We start from the raw sequence: 14,949 nt of genomic DNA, 5'->3' as shown, positions 1-14,949 counted from the left end.
GCGGGAGTGCCGGGGCCCATCCCAGTTATCATCGGGCAGGAAGTGGGGTACATCCTGAACTGGTTACCGGTCAACCGGAGAATAAGATATTTATCTATTCTTTTAGTTTTGTACGTACGGCTTATCCCTACTAGGGTCGCGGGAAAATAAGATACAGCATATTAAAAAAAACAAAAAAACAGTTGGTAAGAAAACACACCATGTATTTTTTACGGTCATAATTTACAAGACAATATGAGGGTAATAATTTTGAGGTGTACTGTACATTTTTTGGGGGGGAAAACTCGTATTCTCGTATAAAATCCAAATAAAATTGTATGCTGTACATGTACATGTACATAAAAGAAAAGTTAGATGTTTAAAATCTTTAAACTATCTTTTTTCAGTAAACATTAAACAAAGAACAGAGTAATGTACAAACAATCAAACAATTCAATCCACTTGTAACAAATGATTATAAATACAATAGATAGGTTTCAAATTACGCCATCTTGTGTGTCATAGAGGTCAGAGAACACAGGTGATAGGTGAACAAGAGAAGTTTTTTTAAATGATTGGTCTAAGGAGTGTGGTGACGTCATTAGATACCTATGCTAGACATAAACATGAAATAAAAATAATTTAAATAAAAACTATAAAGACGAAAATTATTGTTGCTCGGTTTCAATTAGTTCTGAATGCATACCAATAATTAATTTACCTTTGTGGTTATTGATTAATTTAAGAGACTTAAATGAAATGACATTATCTCGCTCCAGCTATCGCTCACGGGGCGTGACGTCACGAAGGTCTTCCCTTTTACGCACGGTCATGTCACTCCGAGCTTAGCAGGTGCAAAGTGTCATGAAAGTGCTTCTCCGGGCGTTTGTCACAGTGCGCCCGGTTACTTTAACAACGGGACATGTCACGCGTCCTTGAGATTTCGCAGGCCGGTCGGTTTGCGTCAATTCGGTCCCCGCTCCAAAGCTAACCAGTTAGCTCGCTAGTTAGCCCGCGAGCTAACGGGACGCAGCTGTCAGGCGCTGAGGCGGAGAGTGGCGATCGAGTCTCGGCGAAGCTGCACCGTCGACGGTCGCTTTTGCCACTTAAGAAGGCACCGGGGGGAAATGGATAAAGACGAAGCGGATCGGCTGATAGACAAGGCGAAGCTTTTGTTACGGTCAGGACGGAAGGACCGAGCGCTGGAGCTGCTCTACGAAGCTCAGAATATCTACCCCAGCACGCGGGCCAGAGGTAACCAAAGCAGCCGTGCATAATTACTAGTCAAGGCTCATGTTGGATCGATATACTCCCGTTATGTTACCTAATGACAAAGTTTTATTTTGAGCTGACTTGCATCTTAAGCTGCGACTGCTTTATTTAGTAGCAGACGTGGCTAAGCCATGGAACCTGAGTGTTCTGTAGACCCCCTCTCTGCTGTTTGTACATATTATATTACAAATAGTGAGAATAGATTTGTGCATTTTGCTCCTCACATAAAACGACGTGAAGGTTGCCAAAAATCATACTCAAGAGTACTGTTACTTAAGAATTGTTTTTCAAAATGAAATTAGTTTTGTTTTGTTTTGTTTTTTTTTTTTTTCAAATAATTGAGAATTCGTTGGAAGGCGGGTGTACTCAGTTACTGTGTAACTGATGAGTAACTGAAGATTTTTTTTCTTTTTTTGCATAGATGTCAAATAGGAGTGTACGAAAGGCAAATTCAGGTATTGCCCAATGATAAAATAACATCAATTATTTGAAGGAAAGGAAAGGTCTTGAATTGAGTTAAAAAAAAATCTCTTATGAAACAATAGAAGTTCAAAGGCAGGTTATTGTAGGCTGAAATGTTGACATGTTTAGGCAAAAAGAGACTGAGCATAACATAATTGCTGATCTTCACAATCTAAGAGAAACATGCATTTAATGTGAGCCAAAAGTGTTTTATTTAACCTACCCTGACGGCGCCTTTACCCTTCATCATTTCTTCTAAGCTTCACGGAAGGTCTGCTGCTTGATTATGACTGACTGCTGTAAAGTATCCAAAAAATGTGCCTAAGGAACTGGAATAGAGTAAATGTATTTTGCTACTGCCCTCCTCTGATGGTAACGTACCATTCATTTAAGTTCTACACCACTTCAGATAAGCATGTTAAATTCACAACTTCGTGAAAGTGCCATTCGGGGGGAAAAAAAACTTTGTAACGACAGCATTAGATATATGTTTCAGGACCACTGTTACATGACAAATTATCAGGTCTGTTGAAAGAAATTACATTTTTCTAAACATATTTTATTCATTCCAATCTCCTTGTCCATCTGTCTTTGCTAACTGCTTATAGTGACATCCATAAGAATGAAATGTTCTTCCATTAGATAGCAGAAAGTTCCATTAACCTGTGTTTCTACATTTCCATTCTCAGAATAGAATAATACCTTTTGTGTTACTGATGCACTGAAATAAAAATTATTGATCGAAAAACAAACCTGAGGAAGCCAAGACCTAAAACTCAAAGTTTAAACTCTGAGGGAACTCATCCATTCATCCATCAATTTTCTTTACTGCTTATCCTCACCAGGATCGTGGGTGTGCTGGAGCCTATCCCAGCCGTCTCTGGGAGAGAGGCAGGGTACACCCTGAACTGGTCGCCAGCCAATCCCAGGGCACACACAGACAAATACCGTAATTTCCGACCTATAAACTTTTTTCACACACTTTCAAACCCGAGGCTTATGCGGTGTTGTGGCTTGTTTGTGCATTTTTTTCCAACGGCTGCAAGGGGGCACTCGAGCAGAGAAGAAGATAAGAGTGACGCAGATGGAATATATGTACCGAGGAAGTGACTTTTACCGGTATTTTTTTTTTTTTTAACCGGCCCTGTTAGCGCTGCGCTAGCCTGTTGCTGCTGTCTTACTGCCGTGTCTCAGTGATTTAGGTATATTTTTTTCTATTTTTTTTTTACCAGCCGTGTTCGTGCGACCATGTTGTTTTTATGTTAAATTAAGATAAGGTATTAAAAGTTTGAAAACTCTTTCTCTATACCGTATTTCTTTGTAAATATCTCGGGTTTCAATGTGGGCCCTTGCGGCTTTTACACAGGTGCGGCTTATGTATGTACCAAATGGTATTTCCTTTACAAATGTACTGGGTGAGGCTTCTAATCCAGTGCGCTCTGTAGGCCAGAAATTACAGTATTCACACTCATATTAACACTTATGCACCATTTAGAGTCTTATGCAATCTGCCCACCATGCATGTTTCTGTGATGTAGGAGTACCCGAAGTAAACAGGCACAGGCAGAACTTGCAAACCTCGCGCAGGGGAGGCCAAATTTGCACCCAGATCCTCAGAACTATGAGACAGATTTGCAATATTTGTCTAAAAGTGTGTTTTATTTTCTGCCATGGAGGCAATGATTGGGGACTTGTGCTCCACTGACACCAAACACAAAGGGAATGTTTACCTCCATGGCGTGTTAGCTCTAGCTTTGGTGGCGTCAAATTCCATGCAAGAATCATTCCACCCCCAAGCAGCGAAGACCACCGAGGGTGAGCAACTGTAGCGATGCTCCATTTTGGGCTAATAGTTGCTAGGATAATGATGACAAAGCCGCGCAGTTCCTATAATAAGTACTACTTTAATCTCTTTATCTTTGTTATCCGTGTTTATATTACCAGTAGTTTGTTATTTAACACTTCAGGTAATGACATAATAACATTTTTACAGATTACCTTGATATGGATGACTGAGACGCTTACCGTTTTTTTTTTTTTCTCCCCGCCTCTGAACATCTCTATAGGGCTGATTGACGCCATAGTTAAAAATGGAAGCAACGCAGCTCCGGAAGCGAACCACGTGCCCCCGCCTAGAGGCTGGAGAGATGAGGACTTTGGAAGCGCAGAGAAAAGTCAGGTGAGCGGCGACAGCAGGAAGAGCTACACGGAAGAGCAGCGCCAGGGTGTTCACAGGTATATGGCCACTCTGATTCTGGCATATTGATACCGTAACTCGTATTTAAACATCCACGACGTCACTACAGGATTAAGAATTGCAGAGACTTCTATGAGATTCTTGGTGTTCCCAAGAATTCCAGCGATGAAGATCTGAAGAAAGCGTACAGGAAGCTGGCCCTCAAGTTCCACCCTGACAAAAACTTTGCTCCTGGGGCCACGGATGCATTCAAAGGTAGATAATTTGATGTGCGTAGTATTAGAAATTGTGCAAATATTTTATGTGGAGAACCATGTGTCCACAGTTTATCATCTGCTGGTTTTTGGGCATGGGGGGGGGGTTGTTCATAAAAATATGATTATAGATATGACATTACGTTTTAGTCCAGGTTAGCGGTACACTATGGTGCATTCAGACATTTTTAAAGCTATAGTTTGTGGAAAATACATGTTTTTTTTAACATCAGTTTTACAAATAAACCTATTGCAATTTAAAGAGCCTAGCTTGTAGGTGAATAGTCAGTTTCAAAGTTGATCAATATTTAAAGTGCCACTGTCATGAAGTGGATGATTTTTAGTATGTGTGATGATGTGTAATGAAAAATCGGCAGCCAGTATGGACCCATCTGTTTTTTCACCACAAAAAAATGATTTTGATGTAGATGGCTTTTTGTAACTCCCGCCATGAAACTCATCTCGAGGGATTTGTTTTTGAGAAGAAGCAGGAAGTGACGTACAGAGTAGTAGCGTACCCAAGCGGTCTCGTTTTTTTATACTAGTTTTACCTGCGGGAAGGTAGCTCGTTGTTCCTTAGTGTTAGCCAAAATGCCGGCTCGTTGCATTGCTGGATATTGCTCGAACACTCGGGAGGATGGATTCGCTTTTCATACTTTTCCAAAAAATCCGGTTTGTCGTGAATAATGGATTGCACAGGTGCGAAGGACGAGAGCTTCGGGAGTTCCAAATGACAGGTAGGTGTGTATACAGCGAAAAAAAAAAAAAACAATAGTTGGGGAGGACGTAATCCTTTCAGAACGTACCAAAAGATCCGCGTCCCTAAGTCAGAGGTGCTAAATGTGTCAATGTGCCCCTCGGCGCCGTGTCTGGCCAAGCTTCCGTATTCCACGAGCCGCCGCCAAAGCTGTGCCTCGCGGACGAGCACGGCCTCGGCCGGGCTGACTCATACATAGTGTCCGGGAGTCTGTTTTTAGTTAGAAGTAATCCGCATATCATCTCAATATGGCTCGAAACAATCGGGTAATATTGCCCCGCACACGTCTCTCGATTGTGAGATGTTCTCTTCTTCGAAAAGATCTTCGGTGTCAGAAGGGGCGTGACCTACAGTTAGTGCCAAGCGTTTTTTCAATGGCGAATGTCCGGGGTGACGTCACATACAGAAGATGCAGCCAATATGGCGACCACTTGGATGGCGAATGACACTTCTGCAACTTTGCGGGTGGATGACGCGCCCTCCGCTCATATTCATTTTTTCGTATAGACATTTATGTGAATAATGTCATATGTATTTTTCATTTCAGTATCTATTCAGGCTGTGTGGAAGTTGGTGCTCTTGTCGTGGTCTTGTTTGCAGTCTCTAATCCAATTGGCCTCTCTTTTTTTTTTTTTTTTTTTTTTTTTTTTTTACAAAAACAAGTTGCTTCACAACAGTACAGTCGTCAAACGTGACAAGCGTGGTACGTTTCGGAAGCAGAATGAATGGTTTCACCTATGAGTGACCATAAAAGGTTAACGTACAAGAAGTCATTTCTTGGTTCCCCCAGCGATCGGCAACGCGTACGCGGTGCTAAGCAATCCGGAGAAAAGGCAGCAGTATGATCAGTATGGCGACCAATCGCCAGCAGCTGAGAGTGCATCCCAACCCACCACTCACCATCGCCACTACCGAAACTTCCACAGAGACTTTGAGGCCGACATATCCCCCGAGGAACTCTTCAACATTTTCTTTGGCGGACGTTTCCCCACAGGTGGGTGTGACCGTCCTCACAAACGGTCTTAGTGTTGTACTCATCTTTGTGTTCGGGTCTTTTAGATATTTCCAATTGTCTTCTTCAGGAAACGTTCACGTGTACACCAACCAGGGAGCCTCCTACTCTCAGTTCTACCAGCCTCGTCGGCGACGACCTTATGAGAGACGTGAGGATGTGGCGGAGGACAACCCGAGTCAAGTGAGTGATTCACACCTGCTTTTTGACACCACATTTTTGTTAGTACAATGTAATGTGCATTTACAGGAAAAAAAAAAACAAAAAAAAACATACACCAGCGATATATTAGTGACTCCTGCACAATCAACAATACAAGTCTAGGACTGGCGGACTTTGCCAAAACCATGGCATGGCCTAGGCGAACCTTCAGGACGCCAGTGGATGATATCTTGTGCTAACAATGTACTCGGAAGGAGGTTAGGTTAGGAGTGTAGGGTAGTGGTGGGGAGAATGTACAGTAGTGAGACAGCATAGGATGGTGATGTGTAAAATGACTTTGATGGTTGTGAGAAAGATTTAGAAGAAAAAGGCAGAGCAGAGAACCATTTGGTGGAAGCTGAGGAAAGAAGGGTGTTGTGCGATTTTTATCAAGATAATGTGAGACAGGCTCTCGGTGGACAGTAGGAGCCGCAAGAAGACTGGACAACTCCAGCTAAAGTGATCAGAGAAACAGGCAGGAGAGTACTCGGTGTGTATTTTGGTGGGAACGGAGAGGAGGAGACTTGGTGGTGGAATCTCAAAGTCCAGGAAAGCATACAGGGAAAGCAGTTAACTAAAAAGTGTGGCACTAAAAGGACTGAGGGAGAGAAGACGAGAATGCACGGAGATATGATGGAGGCCAGGGGTGTCAAACTCATTTTTGTCAAGGGCCACATTGTAGTTAAGGTTTACCTCAGAGGGCCGCAATATCTCAACTTTATCATTTATGATGATGACAATTTGAAATTTTGGTAAAGATTTGAACAAGAATCACGGAAGTTGACACACACGATTTGCCTTTGCGGGCCCCATAAAATCAAGTGACGATCCGGTTCTGGCCCCCGGGCCTTGAGTTTGACACCCGTTATGTTGTTCGAAAGTAGAGGTGGCAAAGGCCAAACTGGAGTCATAGGATGACATGGACAGTAAAGAAGGCGAAACACGCTAGCACAGCGCTAACAGAGCCGGTAAAAGTCACTTCCCGGCGCATATATTCCATCCGTCTTATTCTTACCTTTTCTGCTTGAGTGCTCCCTTGCAGCTGTTATAAAAAGAAATGCACAAATTAGCCGCATCGCCGCATAAACCGCAGGGTTGAAAGCGTGTGGGGAAAAAAGTCGCAGCTCGTAGGCCGGAAATGACGGTACCATTTCCAGCCATGTTTTCACAACAGCTTGCTGGAAAAGTTTAATATTTGGAACCAACTTTTAGGGTGTTGAAAAATGATATTATGTGTTCCAACGCTAAGAAGCACCCACTCACAGCGTTGTTCACGGATGTGATGTGCACACAGAACACCTTCACAGCTCTGCTGCAGCTCCTCCCTGTCCTGGTGCTGATCCTCATCTCGGTATTCACTCAGATGATGGCCACCAACCCGCCGTACAGTCTCTTCTATAAGCCGTGAGTGCGTCGGACGGACGTTTCCGCTTCACGGTGCACGTCGACTACACGCAGCCCGTCTGTTTGCAGGAGCATGGGCCTGGTGGTTTCCCGGGAAACGCAGCACATGGGCGTTCCGTACTACGTGGATAAAGGTTTTGAGAAGGAATACAGCGGCGACGCCCTGGACGAGCTGGAGAAGACGATAGAAAGCGACTACATTGAACACTTGCAGAGCAGCTGTTGGAAGGAGAAACAGCAAAGTAAGGCAATCTGTTTTTTTTCTGGCACAAGCACTTGCTTAATGTGTGCAACTCTCCTGCTCAGAGTCAGACTTGATGAACCTCGGGCAGCTCTACCGAGACGAGCGTCTGAAGCAGAAGGCGGAGTCCATGAGGTTGGACAACTGCGACAAGTTGCACAGACTGGTCGGACGTCAGAGAGGCAAATGAAGGACGGTTTGTTCGATGTGGTGTGCCGCTTTGGTGCATTATTATTTGTACGATTATCGGGGTCATTTATCCACTCGGGCCATGCTGGTGAGAATCATGCAGCAGAGTTGGGGGAAAAAAATGTGCCTTCTCTCCTTCCGGGATGGTAGTAAATACGAGTTTGCTTGTCCACTCGGTGGCCCCAGCACTGAGGCGCTGCCCCTTTTCTTTAAAAATGTTTTTTTTATTCTAGAAATGGTCTCTCTCTGAGGTCATTTTATTTAGATGCTTATTTATTTTCCTGATTGTTCAGTGTCTTTGCCAAAAATCCAAGTGTACAGTATTTTAATTCATCACTATGTTTGTTATAAGGAGGCGGCACGGTAGAAGCCTGGTTTGCACGTCTGTGTCGCAGTTCTGAGGGCCCGGGTTCACATCCCGGACCCGCCTCCTCGTGCCTGCGTGGATTTTCTCCGGGTAATCAAATTTCCTTCCACATCCCAAAAACATGCACAGTTTTTTTTCATTGAAGACTCAAAATTTCCCTCAGGTGTGAATGGTTGTTTGTCTCTATGTACCCTGCGATTGGCTGGCAACCAGTTTAGGGTGTGCCCCGCTTCCTGCCTGTTTACAGCTGGGATAGGCTCCAGCACTCCCTGCGACCCTTGTGAGGATAAGCGGCAAAGAAAATGGATGGATGGACTTGAATATACTTTGGACAAAGGTCAGCAGTGTTTTACTGTGAGGTCATCGACTATGTATGTATTACTCATTTAGATGAGAAGTTCAGAAGTGACTGACATTTTTTCACACTGTTTATCAGATAATTTATATCAGGGGTGTCAAACTCATTTTTCTCACAGGCCACGTTGTAGTTTCAGATTCCCTCAGAGGGCCGTTATGACTTGAAACCATGAAAATCTTTCGCCTCATCATATTTACACATGAAATTTATGAACTAAGGTGGCACGGTGGAGCTGGTAAAGCGTTGGCCTCACACTTCTGAGGACCTGGGTTCGATCCCGGCCTCGCCTGTGTGGAGTTTGCATGTTTTCCACGTGGCTGCGTGGGTTTTCTCCGGGCACTCCGGTTTCCTCCCACATCCCAAAAACATGCAACATTAACTGGACACTCTAAATTGCCCCTAGGTGTGAGTGTGAGTACGGTTGTTGTCTGTCTCAATGTGCCCTGCGATTGGCTGGCAACCACTTCAGGGTGTACCCTGCCTCCTGCTCATTGACAGCTGGTATAGGCTCCAGCACTCCCCGCGAGTCTTGTGAGGATAAGCGGCAAATAAAATGGATGGGTGGATTTAGGAACTAGTTTTGAAATCAGCTCGCGATATCAACGTTATCATTTATGATGTGACAATTTGAAATTTTGGGACAGGCCAGATCTGGCCACCGGGCCTTGAGTTTGACACCCGTGATTTCTATCTTCCCCTTCACAGCTTCCATAATGAACCCATTCTAAATTAAAAGCAACATATAATTGCTGTTACGTATTTTAAAGGCTGTTCCATTACCTTGAACTGAAGTGGTGTAGCTTGTCCTTTTCTAAGCCAAAATGGATCATGTGAAATGGAAAGGATGTGGACATGACACTACATGAAGGATTTACGTTGCCATGGCACCTTAGTTTCTTGTGACATGTTCAGGTTCATCTTAAAGCACTTTTATTATTTAATGGTATTTCATTGTTTTGCATGTAAAGGATTGTTTTTTTTACATATCTGTTTTAGTAACACGTTTTCAGTCAATATTGACTTACCACACGGATCATTTCATTGTTCTGGACAACTAGATCTAATCATAAATGCAGTGAAACAGTAGTTGGCCTCGGCCATTTTTTTCAAACAAAACTACCAGAAAATTAAAAGTGGATTGTTTTGTGACTCACGGCTCATTTGTGTTTCTGTGGTTTTGATTGTGAGTGCATCATACAAACCCCTTTCCGATGAAGTTGGAATGAAATGTAAGTTAAAAACAGATTTCAAATTTTCGGGCTGACACATCTGTGTGCATTAAATTTAAAATGAGACATTCCCCCCTATCCAAAATAACCATATTTGATTATTAAATATCTTATCAAATATAGTTTGAAAAACGTGCAAGTCATTCTATTCAGGTTTTTGTCCCAACTTCATTGGACCTTTGGGTTTTATAAATTGATTTTTTAAAAAATCAAATATTTTAAATCGGTGCCAATGTTTCCACTATTACTTCAATTAGCAAAGTCAAGCAATAATCACAAAAAAAAAAGAATACAAGCCAAACATGAGTTTATTGTTTAAAAGTATAATTCCCATTATTGTTACACACACAAAACAGTGAGATCACCACAATACTGTTTCACTTAAAATATAGGTAGGTATGTTCCAAACAACCACAAAATATACATTTGAAATCATTTAAAGTTTGTTAAAATAAGGGGGGAAAAAATAAGCTTCTCATAAGGTCACACCACCAAAAAGTCAAGCAAATCAGAGTCTTTGGCCTCTGGTTTCACACGTTTTCCTATATTGTAGTAGTGCATATATACGAGTCCGTCACACTTGTGTGGACCAAATGCAGCCTGCTTGTAAGATTAGTAGATTTTTGAGGCTGGGGAGACACTTACACAACCTGACGTTCTTGCCCGTGAGCAGGCTAAGAGTGACGTGGAGCTATCACAAGCTTTGACCCGCTCTTTTAGAATCCCCTTTTGTAATCTGGGATTACATGTAATCCATTCCTGCAATATAGGAGCTTCCCCCACTCAAGTCATCAGATCGTCGAAATACGACAACCGAGTTGGGGATTACGCTGCACACGTGACGCAGACGGGGAGGGGCGGTCGTCTTCATAAATTAAATCTCGGAAGTATTAACACTTTTCACATAACGACAGTGTCAGACTCAAATGATTTGCCCGGTTTTGTTCACTTTTTCATTTTGAGGTCAGCTTCGATGGCACAGCGGCGCCCTCTGGTGCCTCCATCCTGGACACACAAATTGTGGATTTATATGATTTCAAGGCATCGCAACAGAACTGCCATTCGCTAGATAGAATCCTTTAAATTGAAACTGGGAATCATCTTAACGAAAGCACAATGTTTGATTCAGCTCGAGTATGTATTTTTTCAGTAACCAAATTTCTTCCATCTGTGCGCGCCAAAGCTTGTCGTGTTCACGGTCACCACGAAGCTGGAGCCTGTCCTACTTGCTGTGGCTGAAAGTCACACCACATCCTGGATTGATCGCCACTTGATCACATGGTACAAAGCTGGCTAGATGAAAGTCAGCTGTGTGCCACTATGCTATCTTTGTTGTGTATTTTCACGTTTTCAAGTGTGTACTTACAAAAAGAGAGAGTAGAAAAGCAGGAGAGGACATGGAGAAGGCGTCCTGTGAGAAGTAAACGGATATCAGAAGTGGGATTCAAAAGACGAGTAATGATGCAAATTTGAAACATTTGCTAATTTGCTATGTGGACATTTTCAACATTGCTAGTTTAGCGAGGCTTATTTAAAATATCTATGAGGACAATGCGAGTGTTTTTGCAGTTTCTGCCAACGCACACATGATTTGAGCCAATGAAATCACATTTTGGTCTAGTGGGAAATTATGAAATCAATCCCTTTAACCCGCAAGTTTGTCTGTTCTGTCCAAATTCTAGCGCCGCACCTTGTCTGTGGAGTCCTGCCGTCGCAGACCCTCACGGCCCCTCAGGCCTTTGGCGCCGATCCCAGACTCCGACGTCTCCATGATGAGTTGGGTCGCGAGAAACTGCTGGATCTGCTCAAGGACGTCACGCTGCATCTCCAGGGCCATGTGGTACACGTCGTGATCCAAACTGTTGTACATGATGGCGTTCTGAAACATCAGCATGATGTCCCGCTGGAACTCGGCCGTGGTCCGCATGGAACCGCTCTCGATATTCTTCTTAATGGTGGCCAGGTCCATGGGCCTGCACCATTGAAGAATGTGAGCTGAGCAACAGATTTTAATACCCCATTTCGACAAAGCAGTTCGGGTCAGTCATAGTTATTTTCTTGATTGTGGAGTGAACACTACAATTTACATAGCCAATGTATCACAATCCAGCGTAGAAATATACAATCCAGATCAATGGTGAGCTCAGTTGAATTTTGCGATGAAGAGGTCGCGCTTACCTGTGCACGATGCTATGATATCCCGGTGCGATCTCATCTGTCACTGGCTGGAGAAAGACATTTGCATACCTACAAATCATTCGATAAAAGAGATGAGAGAAATGGGACCGGTGGAATAACATTAAAAAAAAAAAAAAAAAAAAATCACTTCAGAAAAGCTTCGCAGGGTTCAAGTAAAAGAAATCAAATTGTTGTTGAACTCACTTGACATTCTTGGCCGATACAAAAGAATTTGAAGAACCAGGCTTGTGTTTAAAATATTTAACGCATTCGTGGGCAGCGTCCCATTTTTGGGACATCATGGTTTTCTCGGATTATATCCTTTAGTATAACAAAATATTTAATTGTTTTAATCTTATTCTAGTTTTTGGCACCATCTACTAAGAAATCCCAAGTACCCTCTCGCGGGCAGTGTCCCATTTTTGGAACGAGATTATAAGTTAGTAAAGTTATCATATAATTTAACCATAAACGGAAAATTTTTCCTTGATTGTGGCCCGTTAGGAGACTTTTATCTCAATAAGGCAAAAAATTGCCACCCTGCCCATGAATGGGTTAAAAATCACATCAAGTGACATTTCAAGAATCTGGACTGTAATATGAATACAAAAATAATGACTGCTGTTATTGGAATTTGTGGTTTGAACCTAACAAATGACAAAGGCGGTAAGTTTTTTTGTTTCCATGCTTAAATTCTGTATGTCAAATAACTAATTTTAAAAATAAACTTAAATACTGTAAAACCCTAGACCAGTGATAGTTCAGACTCAAAAGCATAACTTCAACTTTTTAATAATTATTACTGAATTGCTCTGTCCTGTGCGTTATGGGAACGCGCAAACTTTTGACAACACTCTGTGGACGTGGCCTTAACGTTGCGATAAACCCATCATACTCTAACCTGTGATTGGCCGCGGCACGCCAAACCAACATAATGGCCTTCTTCCAGATTTTGTGAGCCTGTAGTGCCTCCAGATCCTCACTGCACAAAGAGCTACACAAGAAAGTCATATCAGAACCAGTAACGGAATCCACGACTCAAAGGGAAATATTCAGCAGAAGCTTCTAGGTGACTGTGTAACTTATAATATTCCACAGAAATGGAAAAGGAGCCAGCGTTTGAGTGCTGGAAATGTTCCCACTCACAACTGCGACGACGCAGGACTGCTGGGGATGGAGTCGGCCGTGGTGTGGAGCTGCAGAGATGACGACGCGGTGCGGAGGCTGCACGCGTCCTCGCTCTCGCTGGCTGCACGTTCCATCTCCATCTCGCCGTCGGGCTCTGACGAGAACCCCTCGCCGCCGTCTCCATCGTCTTCTTCCTCGTCGTCGTCGTCATCATCTTCTTCTGGCCCGTTCACCTCATTGTCCATATTTGTCCCTGAGGCGTTTTTTTTGGTTTCGACACTTAGTCCGCTCTCTTTTATCTCCTGTAAAAAAATGGAGAATGCAATAACATCGCTTCCAGTACAATTGCAATGGAGGAACTATGACAAGATTGATGCAGTTGTGTACCTCCTTCACGTGTCTTTCTGTCATTTGGAAAACTTCTAATGCTGATTCTGCAAAGAAGAAATATGCTTCAATAATTTTGCCTAAAGGACTTGATCAAACCGTTTATGCTTTTGAGGTTCGTGCTCTCAGAAGATTTTCTTGCTTTGACGTACGAGTGCTAACTTGAGATATGAGCACTGTATGGTGGAAGTAAATGCAATGCATCAGTACATTGTGCGGGGAGTCCTCGGGTTAAGACGGTCTCGACCTAAGGTGTTTCGACTTTACAACGCCGGTCCCCCGTCTGCCATTTTGTCTGGATAATGCTTGTCCGTTAGTGCGCTGAGAGTATCTTTGCATTATTTGCTCTCCTTTTTAGACATTATCACCCCAAAGAAGAAAGCAGTGTCTTTTAGCAATGCTTCTGCAGCCAAAGGAAAATCCATTACCATAGAAACAAAGCTCAAAATCAGGGTTCCCCAGACTTTTTTTTACCCCAAGATCTACTTCTCAACTGTGCATACCGTCACTGGCGTTTTCAGGTGTTTGCTGTGCCCATCTCTCCTCTAAAGACACGTGGCTTTTATGGTGCCCCATGGCTCCTTTGTCTGTCACAGCCTCGGGCTGTGCAGGTGCTGCGGTGTGGCAGTGCACAAAACTCCTGAAGCCGCACGAGGACGAGGAGGCTGGCGGAAGGCGGCTCAATCCCACCGGAGTTGCCGCATCACATTTATCTTGACCGCTGCACGCGGAGGAGAGCTCAGGTGAGGTTTTGCCCTGAATGTCTAACTCGTCTGACCGATTCCTTGTCGGGCTACAGCGGAGGGACGAGGACTGAGGAACCCCGGGGGGGTCTTGGGTGTGGAACGGCTCAGCCTGCCAGGCACCGGGAAGCGTGTGGCCGTTCTCTTCGCACAGGAAGAGGGCAGCCTCGACTGCGGCCGCATCCAAAGCATCTGCTGCCTGGAGAGAAAGGTATAGAATCGACTGTGAATACACTAGACTCAGAAAGTGTCCAATGGGTGACTACTACACAAGTTGCCCCCCCACCCAATCACCACCTTGTCCTCTATGATGGCGATGATGTCCCCCACTGTCTTCAGATCCAGTTCATCCGCCATGTAGGAAACCGTCACATCCTCTTCACTCAGCTCAGCCACTTTCACACCTGGAGGGGTAGGCTGGCACCCAAATGACGCAGATGGCACGGTCACATCCACCTCTGCAAAAGAATGACATCACAGTTGCCACATTAAAGTGTTGCAATCAAACTTATTAAAAACAAATTTGATAGATGCAGGTGTAGCATCTATTAAGATCCAATACAAACTTGTGTCCACTTAGAGATATTTATT

The 14,949-nt window shown here is 43.6% G+C and overlaps 1 protein-coding gene across 5 annotated transcripts; it reads left to right on the top strand.

Moving 5' to 3' along the window:
- The first annotated feature begins 772 nt into the window (after nt 1–772).
- dnajc18 (DnaJ (Hsp40) homolog, subfamily C, member 18) lies at nt 773–13,339 on the top strand. 5 transcript variants are annotated; one of them, XM_061804398.1, is made up of 12 exons: nt 773–1,233; nt 3,780–3,948; nt 4,020–4,165; nt 5,712–5,915; nt 6,004–6,116; nt 7,429–7,538; nt 7,608–7,780; nt 7,845–7,961; nt 8,321–8,425; nt 8,499–8,672; nt 11,605–11,961; nt 13,199–13,339. In XM_061804398.1, exons 1-11 carry the CDS (start codon nt 1,107–1,109, stop codon nt 11,919–11,921), a joined length of 1,755 nt encoding a protein of 584 aa, XP_061660382.1. In that variant the 5' UTR covers nt 773–1,106; the 3' UTR covers nt 11,922–11,961; nt 13,199–13,339. The 5 variants fall into 5 exon arrangements, with proteins under 5 accessions (XP_061660382.1, XP_061660383.1, XP_061660386.1 ...); XM_061804399.1 differs by lacking the exon at nt 8,499–8,672; XM_061804401.1 differs by lacking the exons at nt 773–1,233; nt 3,780–3,948 and adding an exon at nt 5,585–5,624 and having other exon boundaries at nt 4,022–4,165.
- Nucleotides 13,340–14,949: the final 1,610 nt, after the last annotated feature.

This window comes from Syngnathoides biaculeatus, chromosome 18, assembly GCF_019802595.1.
Source record: "Syngnathoides biaculeatus isolate LvHL_M chromosome 18, ASM1980259v1, whole genome shotgun sequence".
NCBI lineage: Eukaryota > Metazoa > Chordata > Actinopteri > Syngnathiformes > Syngnathidae > Syngnathoides > Syngnathoides biaculeatus.
This window is presented reverse-complemented; position numbering and strand designations above follow the sequence as displayed.